The sequence below is a fragment of the Acinonyx jubatus genome, chromosome A2, assembly GCF_027475565.1.
Source record: "Acinonyx jubatus isolate Ajub_Pintada_27869175 chromosome A2, VMU_Ajub_asm_v1.0, whole genome shotgun sequence".
Lineage (NCBI taxonomy): Eukaryota > Metazoa > Chordata > Mammalia > Carnivora > Felidae > Acinonyx > Acinonyx jubatus.
Window position 1 is genome coordinate 5,813,808 of NC_069383.1, and position 13,604 is coordinate 5,827,411.

Consider the following 13,604-nt stretch of genomic DNA (forward strand, 5'->3'; position numbering starts at 1 on the left):
GGCGGCCAGGCCACGTGGTCTGCTCTGCAGCCAAACGCCTGACCCAGGGTTCATGAGTCTGCCTCTCTGGCTGATCTTGGCCTTGGGGTTTACGGGAAAGGCCCCTCTGAAAAGATGGGCTGGGCCTTAGGGACACATTGCCCGCTTGATCGTGTAATGGGGGCTCAGAAGATTCGGGAATACGTGGACCCCGAGGCAGTGGAGGAGGAGACTTGGAAGGAGCCGTCAGGGCTGAAGACCATCGCTCCCGCGCCCAGCCTGCTCCCGGGGCTGGGCAGACCCAGGGGCCTGGCTCCCTTCACCCCCTTGGGTGAACCCGTGAACCTTGTTTGTGGCCTCCGCCCTCTCCGGGACCCTGGGTCTACCCTGTTGGGGGTCTGAGCCAGGGGCAAGGGAGGGAGGAGCCTGTCCTGAAGGTGGTGGGGTTTCTGGGAATAAGAGGATCCTCGCTCCGGACACCTGCCCACCCACACTTCAGTGTCTAGCCCCCCCTCCCCCGTGAGACAGGATGGGAGCCTGCGGGACACTAGCAGTGGCCCAGGTAACTTCTGCACCCTGCCCGGGGCTCGCCACCAGGATCCTGAACCACGGAGCAGCCTGGACGGTCCCCGGCTGTTCAGATGGGCATAGAGATACTCGACAGGGAGAGGCCTCAGCTGCTGTCCTCCCCTGTGGGCTGGGCTCCTGGGAACACAAGGGCACTTGGACACTCGGACAGGGTTTCATGGAGATGAGGAAACCAAAGATGTCTACACTCGCTGCACCCAGACCGAGGTGCCTGGCAGGAAGAGGGATGAGGGGCTGCGGCAGCCTGAATTGCTCCCAAGAGTTCTGACCATTGGCTCAAGCTCGTGCTCCAGCTTTACAAACCCCCCTCACTCTGTGATCCTGGGGTCCCCTGCCCCCGCCCCACAGTTTGCCCCTTGACTGGCCACACAGGCTGCCGCCCCCTCCTCTCCACACATTTTGCTTGTGCTTTTCCGAGTAGGGGGAGGGGGTCCCAAACGGGAAGGACCCCTTCAGGCTGGCCACTCCCTTGGGACCTCTATGGGAAAGTACTTGAACCCTGGAATTAATACATCGACTAGAATCGGGCCGTGGACAGGCTGGGTGGTGGGGAGGGAGGGAAACGGGGTCCCAGAAAGAAAACCAAAAATCTCCGGGGTGGGTTCTGCTGAGGGTTCTGAGTGAGGAAGAGTCTGTCCTAGGGGGCTGTGAGGGTGCCGTTGTCCCATTTCTGGGTTCTGCCCCCACACCCCGCGTTGCCCGCTGAGGGAGAAGTGGAAAAGGTGAGTCATCGGGGGGCTCCCACAGTTCACCCAGCACAACACCTGCCAAGATCTGGGTGGCGAAGGCAAAGGGCCCCCATGAGTCTGCTGGGGGACCCCTCTAAGCAGAGAAGTTACAGCACTGGGCGGCCATCCACCCCTCCAGGATGGGGAGAGGGTTGCCGTCCTGCCATTTGTAGATGGGGTCCACAAAGGGCGTGCCCTGCACCCCAAACGCCCCAACCTTCCTCCTTTCACCTCCAGCCCAGAGTGTGGAGCCCGGGAAGCCCCTGGCCGTGTGGGACTGAGGCCTGCCAGGTGCAGACCCCCTCCGTCCAGACCCTCCCTCCACGACAGGGCTCAGATCATGAACTTGGAAGAAACCACCACCACAGCAAATGGGTTCAAATCTCTAAGCCCGGAACGAATCAACATGTAAATACACCGTCACCCTGTCTGAGTTGGGAGGAGGCTGGTATGAAGTCATGCTTTTGTTTTTCATTTCTCTGCCAGTTTGTTCAGGGAGGTGGAACTTTCCGTGTGAAGTCAGCCACCCTGGTCTCCACTTGTGTGGGCCCTGCCCCCGGCTAGGACCCTGTCCCTGCTCGGCTGGCCCCTCCGTGCTCCACTCGGGTCTGGGACGGGAATCTATGATGTTCCTTACTATGTACAGTAACCCCAAGGCCGGGGGAAGCAGGACCTGGTGTCCCCACTCACGGTGTGAAGGAGCAGAGTGTCAGAGGCACCTTGGGCTGCTGTAACAAATACCAGGACTGGGGGCTTAGACAGCAGAAGTTCATTTTCTCGAAGTTCCGAAGGCCAGAAGTCCAAGGTCAAGGTGTGGGCAGAATTGGTTTCTCCTGAGGCCTCTCTCCGTGGCTTGCCCATGGCAGTCTTCTGGCCGTGTCTTCACGTGGTCTCTGCTCTGTGTGCCTCTGTGTCCTAATCTCTTCTATACCAGCGGTTTGGGATCAAGGGTCCCCCTGAACTACCTCATTTTAACTTAATTCCACCTTTAAAGATCCTGTCTCCAAATACAGTCACATTCTGAGGTCCTGAGGGTTAAGACTTCAATATATAAATTTGGGGGGCCTACAGGGGGCGCCTGGGCAGTTCAGTAGGTTGAGAGACCCGACTTTGGCTCAGGTCACGATCTCACGGTCCGTGAGTTCGAGCCCCGTGTCGGGCTCTGTGCTGACAGCTCAGAGCCTGGAGCCTGCTTCAGATTCTGTGTGTCTCTCTCTCTCTGCCCCTCTCCTGCTTGTGCTCTCTCTCTCTCTCTTTCTCAAAAATAAACATTAAACAAAATTTTTTAAATTAAATTTGGGAGGCCTACGTTTCAGCCCACAACACAAACCAAACATCTTTGGGCCTCAGTTTCCTGCTCTGCGAAACGAGGGCAAATTTATCTGTTGTTCCAACTGTATACAGTTGTAGAAGCCAAGCCAGTAACCCACGAGAAAGTGCTGCATGAATATGGGTCATTGGCAGGAAGTGACGAGTGCGCTCAAGGTCACCCGGGACGTTGGGGAGCAGGGACAGACGGGTTCTGGTTCTGATGGACCCCACCCCGATGCTCTCTCTAGCATTCCCTTACGGTGTGACCTCGGACAGGTCACTGCTCCGTGCCTCAATTTCCCCTGCTGTGCGGTAGGGACAACAACAGCACCCCCTCCTGGGGATTACGTGAGGACTTCTGATGAAGGAAGCCCTCCCACGGGGTCAGGAGCTTGGCCCCCCTGTTCCTTCTCCGGCAGGCAGCCTCTGGGGAGCCAGGCCTAGCAGCCTTCCAGGCTTCCAGGCGTTCTGGAGGTTTCTCCTGAACTTGCCCCCACCCCCACCCTGGCCCCAACCGCTCCCCTAGAACTAGGAATAGCGGCACCTCATTAAACTGGTGATTGACCGCTTGTGCTCCTGGGTGACCTGCCCTCACCCCAGCCCCCCTGCGCCCTAATCTGTCAGCAAATCTGCTCTCTGTGCCATCCCCACCAGAGCGCTTGTGGGCAGGCTCGCAGTTTGTCTGAAGTCCGTCCAGGGGATCGGGTAGACCGAGGGCCGGTGCCTTCTGAGGAGAGTCACACATGCTTCACATACTTCTGTCCCCGCTCTGTGGTTTGGGAAGCCAGGACTTTCTCAAAGCCATCCTGTCCCTCTTCCGTCCCCAGCCCGCGGCCCCCTGCCGACCAGGAACTGGCTGTTCCACAGTCAGACCCCAGGAAAAAATTTTCCCTTTGAAGCCCCAGGTGTTCCTGCCCGGGAGTGCTCTCTCCGCACAGCATCCCCCACCCCCTGCAGGTGACCCCGCTGTCCCCCTGGCTCACCACAGTCCCAGCTGGAGGCCTCCTGTCCCTGCCTCTGCCCCACCAGAGGAGTCCCTTCAGACCCTTACGTATCTTCCTCCCCCCTCAACAACCCATATGGGTTTGCAATGAAAACCTGCTGCAGGGGAGGCTTTTCCAAAATCTGGCTCCGGGGTTTCCGTTTGGGAGGATGGAGACGACGCCCTGGAGACGGTGGTGATGGGCGCAGACATGAACGGACACCATGGGAGATCTGTTCCGTCATCACAATAAATACAAAAGTCTAGCCCCTCCTCGTTGCCAGGGTGCCAAGGGCTGCTGGGAGATCATCTGGACATGAAGGACCCTCCCCGGATTCTAGAGGATCCCGTGGGTGCCACCTGCCCACGCCGCCCCCTACCTGGAGAGTCTGTCCCCTCGTTCCTGATCTCAGTCGGTTCCCCCACCGAATGCAGGGGACATTGAAAGTGCACAAGGAAACCTTTCTTCCACAGGGTGGCTCGGGGAACCCGGGGCGAGGACTGGGCTGAGCCCCAACTTCCTGAGCCCCAGCCCCTGCTCAGCTGGGGGCGGCCCGGCGACACGAGAGGGATTGACTTGCCTGGCAGCCCGTGACCCCCGGACCTGTAAAATGAGCAGTTTCGTAAACAGGATCTTAGTTATCAGAATACACTAACAACACTAACTTAGCCCGCGGCCTGCGGCTAAGGCTAAGCCCCTCTCTGGAATCAGTGATTGAAAACATCCCGAAAGGGTCGAGCTGATCCTCGGCACAGGACAGAAGGGACAGAAGGGACCTCCCTGGAAAGTGAGACCAGCCCCTTGCTCAGGGTGGGTGGGGGGAGCGGTCAGAGGTGAGAACCCTGTTCCTGGTCCCTGTGTGCCCAGCGTCCCCCCGGGGCCACACACCCTGGGTGGAGGGTGGGGGCCCCATAGGGTGAGCCATCGACCATGATGGGAGGGCCCCTGTCCAACCAGAGAGGCTTTGGCTGTTGTGTGGGACTGCCCTGGTTGGGATGGATCCATACCACCTCTCCATGCATCTTGCCGGGCCCCCAAGCATGCTGGGAGCCCACCATTTGGGGCTGAGAAAGGTGTCTCCTGGATCCCTTTCCCATGGAGGATTTGGGGGGCTTGTCCCTGGGTGCTGGGCTGCTTCACAGCTGCGACCCACAAGCAGCATCCTGGGATTCCTGATCCACATGGACAAGAAGGGCAGCAGGAACAGGCACCACCCAGGAAATGGGGCTACTGGCCAGAAATCCTTTCCTGGGGCTCCGGAGAGAGCAGCAGCACCCCCCCCCCAAGACAGGGAGCACTCAACTGCCACTTTACACGTCGTGGGGCTGCGCACCAAAGCCAGGGGCGTCCGTCTTGAGCAAAAAAAAATAAGGCAGAGAAAGCATGTGAAAGACATCTTGGGGATTTCGAAAAAGGGAGAAGAAAAAAAGGGGAGGCCAGGGTAAGGTGAGCGTCCACAGTGTTCTACGGGGTACAAAGTCCCGATTCTTTGAAAGCAGCATCGGCTCCATGATGCCGAGTCCAAAAGATAAAAAGAAGCCAGTTTCCCAGGAGGAACGCAGCCATTCCTGGGACTCAAGCCAAAGAGACACTTCTTCCAGGGGTCCTTGGGACCCATGCTGCAATTCATAAGCAGCATCCTCAACATAGCCCTCTTGCAAAGAACATAACAAGCTTCCTAGGATTTTTGTTAATAATACCCCGCAGGGCTAGGCCCACGGCGCCGTGCCAAAGTAAACTTTCTGTGGGGGCCAGTATTTTAACATCACTTGTTTATACAGGGACATTTAGCTGATTCTGAGTATATCTCACTGGGCTGTGAAGGCCGGACCTGACCATCCTTAGTTATCAGAATACACTAACAACAACACAAATAGTATTTATTGAGCCATTACGATGCCGAAACACTGTGCTGAACCATGCTTACACGTAATGAACGGCGGGGGGTGGGGGGTATGTTATTCTCTCTTTTATAGTTGACATAGATTTAAACAGTCATTGTAACTTTTGCCGAAGTTGTACCATCCTTGCCAAAAACACAAGGGACCTCCGGCCTTCTGACTCCTGCCTACGGCCCCACAGCAGTGGTTTTCCTGCCTTTTTTTTGTTTTTTAATGTTTGTTTATTTTTGAGAGACAGAGCACAAGCAGAGGAGGGGCAGAGAGAGAGGGAGACACAGAATCCGGAGCAGGCTCCAGGCTCGGAGTTGTCAGCACAGAGCCCGACGTGGGGCTCGAACTCACGGACCTCGAGATCATGACCTGAGCTGAAGCCCAACACTCAACTGACTGAGCCACCCAGGCGCCCCAGTGATCTTTCTGCCTAAACCTGCTTGTGGGTCATTATATACAAGTGAAATGGCTGTGTCACAGAACAGTCCTCACACTCAGTATGGAGCTGAACATTGGTATTTTCTTTTAAAACAATGCTGGTCAGAGACCCACTAAATTTATCTCACAAGCCCCAGTGGATCATGATTCTCTAGTCTGAAAAACACTACTCAAAAAACAAACAAACAAACAGGGGCGCTTGGGTGGCTCGGTCGGTTAAGTGTCCAACTTTGGCTCAGGCCACGATCTCACGGTTCATGAGTTCGAGCCCCGCATCGGGCTCTGTACTGACAGCTCAGAGCCTGGAGCCTCCTTCCGATTCTGTGTCTCCCTCTCTCTCTGCTCCTCCCCCGATCATGCTCTGTCTCTCTCCTTCAAAAATAAATTAAAAAAACAAAACAAAAACAAAAAAACCACTACTCCACAAAGACCTAAGGAGATGTGACAGACATTGTGGACTAGCCAATCCAATCCCAGTCGTCTAACCTTGCCTGTCTTTACTGACACATCCGGGAAAGCCAACTACTTTTTTCCCTGCCTCCCTTGCATGGACACAGCTCATGGACACAGCCATGGGAAAAGCTCTGGGCAATGGGATGAAAACCAAAGATTATTAAAAGGACTTCTAAAAAGGCTTTTGCTGTCTTGATAAAAAGCCCCTTCCCCCGGCATCCTGCCTTGAACGAAGATGTGATGCCAGGAGCCTGGGCAGCCTTCTTGTAACCATGAGAGCAAAGCAGAGAGAATATGGCTCCAGTCTCGTTAAGCTCCTAAACCTGGGTCAGCAGCCACCCTTGTTTATGTTAGAGAAATTAACCCCTATTTATTTTGCCAGTATTACGTTTTCTATCACTTACATGGGAAGGCGTTCCTAACCGATAACAAACAGTTCCTAATACGTACCTAGTTCTGTGCCTCACTGGTGACTATTGAGCACTTGCAGGGCACCTGGCTGGCTCAGTCAGTAGAGCACGTGACTCTTGATCTTGGGCTTGTAAATTTGAGCCCCACAGTGGGTGTAAAGGTTACGAAAAGAAAAGAACTTGCTTTTGGAAGTATGAAGACAGATGTTTTCTCAATCAACACCTATCATCAAACTGTTCATCTGTTCAAATGGGCATCCTCTGCCTAGTTTGTCCAAAGTAGTGCCATATAAGGATAATGGGGACCACAGAGGTTCTATAAGTCTTCAGAACATCTTTTCTGCTCTGCAGAAAGTGCGCTAATAGTGTGACATCTGTATACAAAGGAGAGAAAATGTGTGACTTAGCCTGTGTCTGTGCCCCCCCCCCCCGCCCAGCCTGGTCCACTCCAATCTGCTAACCTTCCTGGTGCCTAAGCCACACAGTTTGTGACACTTCGCTATGCCAGCCATAGGCAATGGATATGGAAGGAAAGAGCCGCCCTGGTAGAGGGTGGCAAAACATGGGGCCAAGTTACCGTCCGTGGCCCGCTGGAACCAGGCGCCCACTGGAACCAGCAGAGTTTCGAAGGACTGCACAGTTGCGGTCATAAAACACTTTTAGAAGGATGCAGAATGCAGACGCCATGGTGGAGAGTTGCTTCTCCAGCACCAGGTATTTGGATACACACCAAGATTACGTCTCACGACGTGCGTGGCGGAACCCAAGGCCTTCCGTGAACAGGCTAAAAATCTGGAGACAAAGTTTGGAGACCGATCCTGTAGATTGCCAAACGGAAACCCCAGTTGTATCCACCAACTTGCCAGGTCTTCCGTGTGAAATGTAAAGCACTCATGAGAGAAGGACCATTGGGAGGGGGGTGGTGGGGGGATTTGGAGGACTTCGAGGACCCTCCCCACTCCCCTGAGGAAGATGCTTTTCCCTCGAAGAAGCAGTGAACAGCTTTCTGCGTGCTGTACCCCTCCTAGCTATTTCCCCAGTGACAGGGTTTTCGCTTGTATGGCTTAGACTAGAGGCAGAGATGCAGAATGCAGAGACAAGGCAAGGAGAGAGATACCGGGAAAATTGCAGGGGTCCACGAATTTCCATCATCAGAAATCTGGAGAATGTGGGGATGGATTTTGAGGGTGCTTGGCCAAGAGGGAGGAACACGATTCTGGATCCGATTGAGGGTATGGACAAGACAATGTGGTGTTGGATGCGCCGGCTTGGGGACTGTGGTCTGTGTTCCAGCAACTTACTGGACGGGCTGATGCCAACTCGACGGCATTGAAATGGCACAGAAAGGCCAGGAGCCCTGGCATACATAACACAGGGGGCTTGGTTCTAACCAAGAGACAGGAATGCTGAGTTGGACCCATTCACACGTACCCACCTCACCCACCCTTGGCTGCTACCCCGAGGGCACCCATCTGATTCCCTACCCCCAACTTCCCCCTTGCCACAAGGAATAAATTGCTAACAGAAGTTCCGGAATCTTTAAAGGCTGTCTCTCAGGGAATGCTGCCAGGAGGGGCTGTGAAGAAACATCTGGTCTCCCAGGGGGTGGACGAGCATCTGCTGGAAGGTACAGTGGGTTGGGCCTCAGAGTGTAAGGCAGGCGCGGAGCTTGGGTCTCAGGGAGCCCTGTGACCTTCCAAGATCTCAGGCTCTGGGGGATGAACGGGCGATCTCCCAGAGTTGACTCTGGGAGCAATCCGTTGAAGTCTCCGTCCATCTGCAGAATCAGGAAGGTGAGGCAGCGTGTGAGAGGACCACGCAATCCCCAGACCTGGCACTCTGGAAGATGCCCGCCACGATGTCACAGGTACCTCCTGTGACTTCTTCCTGACCTTTTAAAGTTAGATCTTGGGTCATTTCCTCAGATAGAGATGCCTGGGGGGGAAGTAAATACTTAGACTTTTAAGGGGCCTAGCACACCACGTGCGAACGAGTCTCTGAGAGGACGGCCAGCAGAACGTCGGGAGCTATAGTTATTGACAAAGCGATCTCGCTGACTTCCGGGGGAAATGGGGCCCCCACAGAGCGGTGGCCTGGAGGGGTATGGATGCAACCCATGGACAGTGCCCAGACTCCAGTCCAGCCTCCCCTCTTGCTAGCTGTGTGAGCCTGGAAGGGTTAATGTCCCTCTGTGTCTCAGTTTCCCTACAGTAAGATGGCATATTAATAGTACCTCTGCAAAAGGTTATTATGGAGGGGCCCCTGGGAGAACGTGAGACTCTTGATCTTGAAGTCGTGAGTTCGAGCCCCATGTTGGGCGTAGAGATTGCTTAAAAATATTATCGTGGGGGGCACCTGGGTGGCTGGGTCGGTTAAGTGCCTGACTCTTGATTTTGGCTCAGGTCATGATCTCACGGTTCTTGAGACTGAGCCCCATGTCAGGCTCTGCCCTGACAGCACCGAGCCTGCTAGGGATTCTCCCGCTCTGCCCTCCCCCCGCTCATGTGCGTGCTCGCTTTCAAAATAAATAAATAAATACACATCTAAAAAATGTTACTGTAGGGTGCCTGGGTAACTCAGTTGGTTGGGTGTCACACTTCAGCTATGGGTCATGATCTCGCAGTTCATGAGTTCGAGCCCCACATCGGCTCTCTGCTGTCATGGCGGAGCCCGCTTCAGATCCTCTGTACCCGCCCCCGCCCCTCCCCTGCTCGTTCTCTTTCTCTCTCTCAAAATAAATAAATAAACTTTAAAAAATAAAAATTAAAAAAATGTTATTGTGAGGATAATAAGACCTGTAAAGCACTTGTAACACGTTCTAGCATATTCTCAGTGTTCAATAAATATTACTGTCATCGTTCTGATTGTCATACTCAGCAATGAAGATCACTGAGACGGCCACCGTCATACAGGCAGGGCCACCAAGGACTCGGGCGTCTCGGGGGTTAAGGTCTGAGTCTCCACAGACAGAAACGGGAGCCGGGAGTTCCGGCACGTTCTTACCTTTCTTTAATTTGGATGTTCATTTCTTCCTTCGCCTGATATCCTTCTGACAGATTCCCTTCTCTTGCCTACACTCAGTAAGCTCAGTGTCTCTCACCACAACCAGAGAGTCCTGATGGACACAGGCTTGCTCCCAGCAGAACAAAGGCAGGTGTAGAGTTAATGGGTCAGTAGACCCTTGGCTTCCGGTTGGAAACACACGAAACTCATGTAAAATACGCGTAGTAGGATTAACAGCTCCAGTACGAATTAAACTTGGCTTCAGGATCCACACAGAGAACAAGCAAATGCATCATTTTGTGGGCAGCTAGAAATCTTCTGGAATGAGTGAAAACAGATGCTGCTAAACCAGCCTCCCTCCTTGTCCTTTCTAGTCACACACACACACACACACACGTACACACACACGAACAGGCACGCATGCACACACACTCTAACCACGATGCCTTGCTGGGTCCGGTGTGAATAAAAGCCACTCACAAGAGGAGAGATGCCCACAGGCAGCATGTTTGAGATCTCTGCAGGAGGGCAGAAGTGTACCGGGCACCAAGAGACAGGCTGTGGGCCTGCTTATCTCCATCCACAGAGAAATGCACTTAGTGAGGCGCCCACAGATCCTCGTTGGAATATTCAGGGAAAGACACTCCTGCCAGACCTTTGCCTGAGATTTCTCTCCAGGAAAATTCAGTGGGATCGGAGAGAAAGGAACTACCACGAGCCTTCCGTGTCTTAGGCACTGAGGGATGGGCTTCCTCCCTTTAAGTCACTGATTCACTTGCATTATGTAGACAGATCATTTAGACATGAGCCTAACAGATCTGAATCTCCCACTCAACTGCGTGACTTTGTCTACTTAACCTCTCTAGGCCTCATTATCCTCATCAGCAAAATCAGAAAGATAATATTTATCTCGAGTAGTTGTTATGGAAGTTCGAAGTTATTACACAATGTGCGATTGTGCCTGCCTTATCACTGTCACTTGATTATAGTGAAATACTGTAAAAATTCTGATAGCATAGGATGTTTTTGTTTGTTTGCTTAGTGTCTAGGGGAGGACAGAATACTTAGGAAAGATTTCTGCCAGCCTCGGAAATCATTCTTTCCCAGTCTGACCGTGGCGGCGGATACAGGGACCGGGTTTCACTTCTTCATCATCGGATGCACGCAAGATGCTGTTGAGAAGTGTGACTGGGTGGGTTAGTTTCAGGGAATTACTTGCAAGAGGCGTTAGCAGAGTTGGCCTGAAACCGGAAACCAGAGATGATTGTTGCCTGTAGAGGGAAAGGTCAGGAGGCTTGGGAAGGTCTCTCTGTCCCAAATATCCCTCCCTCTGCCTCGTAAAGGCTGAACTCTAGAATGTAAGCGAAAAGCTTTTTTCCTTTTCTTTTCGTTTTTCAAAAGCAAATGGTAGCTCAGCCAGTCCACGTCAAGAATTGTGTAGAATTCCTGTGTCAGGTGTGGAAGGACCCTGTGCTGGGGGCAGAGAGGGTAAAGGAATCAGACCAGGACCCCGAGGGAGGGAACAGCCCAGGGAGGGGGTCTTCTGTCTCCTTTGGGTTTTCTTCTGAGCACCTGTACGGCCAGCTGCCCATCAGTCTTCATACCTGGATGTTGCAATGGCATCCTGACGGTCACAGGTCCTAAGAGGAACTTACAGTCAGCCTGTGGGAGCATCTCTGAACCCAGTCCCTGTCTACGCAGTCTTAGAGTAGCAGACACCCCGGGGATCCTCCCTTCCTCCCTGCAAGCATCCAATTTCCGAAGATACTTCAGGGTATCTGTCTTCCTCTCTCCTGCTGGATCCCACCCCATCCTGCCTCCTTTCAGTCCACCTCTACCTGTGTCTTCCTACAACTCCAAATCCCACTGCCCCCCACCCCTAAACCCTTCACTGGGGCCAGCTCCCCAAGCTGAACTGTAAACTGATTCACCAGATCGAATAAATTGTCCAGTGTGCCCTGGGACCCCAATATGGGGTTTGCTTTTGGTGTCTGGGCGTGGTCAGCCATTGGGAGAAGGTCCGGCCGGCTTTGCAAAGCTACCTGGCTCCGTTACCCCGCCCCTCGGGAAACCCTGCTACTTTTAGGACCTGGAGGATCCGAGTCGGAGTTGCGAGGGTGGGGGGTGGGGGCATCACCCCTCCCCGCCCCCAGCGAAGCAGGCGGCGGAACGGCTCTAATAGGAACCAGCAGGCGTTCCGGGAGGGCTCCTATCCTGGGGTGTGGGATTCCCGCAGAGACCTCAGTGGACCGTCAGAGGAGCTGGGGTGGGATGGGGATGTCAAAAGACGGATCGGTGGGTGGGGGCCCCGCACCCCCAGCACGAGGACGGCGGAAGCCCGGCGCCGAGGACCCCGCGGCCGCGTGAATGGGTGAACCCGACCCCTCCGGGAAACCCTACCGCGCCGCTCTCCCCCGGCTCACCCGCCGCCGCCCCACTGGCGGAACTTCTTTAGAATTCGGGGCGTGTGTGTGATTTCCCAGCGAGGGCGGGCCAGGGGCGCTCTCCAACAAGGGGACCGTCCTACAGCACCCCCATCAGGGCTGGGAGCCTGGAGCGGGGCAGCTTGCCCCGTGGTGGCGCGCAGCCGCCGGCCCGAGGGAGCTCCCGGGCGTGCGGGTCTCACCCCATCGGACCCCCGCGTCCACCTCCGCCTCCCTCGTCCCGGCCTTCGGTCCCCGCCCGAAGGGGCAGCCGGGGGAGTCGCACGTGGGGCGGTGGGTCCGGAGGGCCGGGTGCCGGGGTGGGGGCTGGGGCGCCGGCCGGCCGGGAAAGTGGGAGGGGACAGGTTGGGGGGTGGTCTCTGAGGAGGAGCCAGGCCGGACCGTATTGTTCCACACTCGCCGCCCCGAGCGCGCGGCGCCGGCCGGGGAGGGCGTGCGGGGCGCGGGGCGCTCGGCTTCCCGGGCTCCCCCCCCAACCCCCGCCGCGGGACCCCGCCAAGAGGCCCGAGCCTTCCGGCGCGCCCGGAGACGCCGCTGCCCGGGGGTCCTCGGAGGGAGGGGCCTGCCCAGGTGCGGCGCGCGGAGCGGAGGCGGCCGGCGCCGGTGGGGGCCGGGAAGTCCCAGCGGGCCGCCCCCCTGCAGCGCAGCCCCCTCCCCTCCCCCCCACCGCCGGGTCCGCGGGCCCGGAAGCCGGGTGGGCGGCGCGGGAGCGGGGGCCCCCACCTCCCCTCCTCCGCACCCCGTGCCCCGCGGGGGGCCATGGCCGCGGGTCTCGGCCGCCGCGAGCCGCCGCGCGGATGCCGGGGCGCCCCTCCCTAGCGGGGCGCTGCCTCCGGGGCTCCCGGCGGACCGGCGGCATGGGGGGCGGGGGGTCGGCCCTGAGGGTCTGCGCCGACCACCGCGGGGGCATCAACTGGCTCAGCCTGAGCCCGGACGGGCGGCGCCTGCTGACGGGCAGCGAGGACGGCACGGCCCGCCTCTGGAGCACCGCGGACGGCCAGTGCTGCGCCCTCCTGCAAGGTAGACCCGCCTCGCCGCGCCCTCTCTCCCCTCGCGCTCGCCCGCCTTCTGACCTCAGCCCTGCGGCCCCCAGACCCCCCCCCCCCCGCCGCGCCCAAGCCCCGCCCCCGCCCGGGGCGCTCGTCGGGGGGTGGGGGGGAGCGCCCGCCCGGGGCCCAGTGCGCCGCGGGCTGCGCGGGGCGGGGGGGCCCAGCCGGCCGTGACCCCGACCCGTGGGCCGAGGGGCGCTCGCTGCGTGGGGCTTCCGTCACCTGTCAGCCCAGTGTGGGGAAATCATTTCCGGTACCACGGCTCTAACGCCCCACCGGGAATCGCACCTCGGCGCGCTCCCGTGGCTAGGCAGCGCCTTCCCCTG

At 56.8% G+C, this 13,604-nt stretch overlaps 1 protein-coding gene across 5 annotated transcripts in view; it reads left to right on the forward strand.

Annotated features, from left to right (window-relative positions):
- The first annotated feature begins 12,246 nt into the window (after positions 1–12,246).
- Positions 12,247–13,604, forward strand: part of WDR86 (WD repeat domain 86) — a 31,299-nt gene continuing 29,941 nt past the window's right edge. For 3 of the 5 annotated variants that reach the window (XM_053217853.1, XM_027051273.2, XM_027051277.2), the window contains exon 1: positions 12,247–13,249. In XM_053217853.1, the coding sequence (XP_053073828.1) occupies positions 13,027–13,249 (223 nt within the window). In that variant the 5' untranslated portion in view covers positions 12,247–13,026. The remainder of the gene's footprint in view (positions 13,250–13,604) is intronic. The other 2 variants (XM_027051272.2, XM_027051275.2) reach the window with 2 other exon arrangements.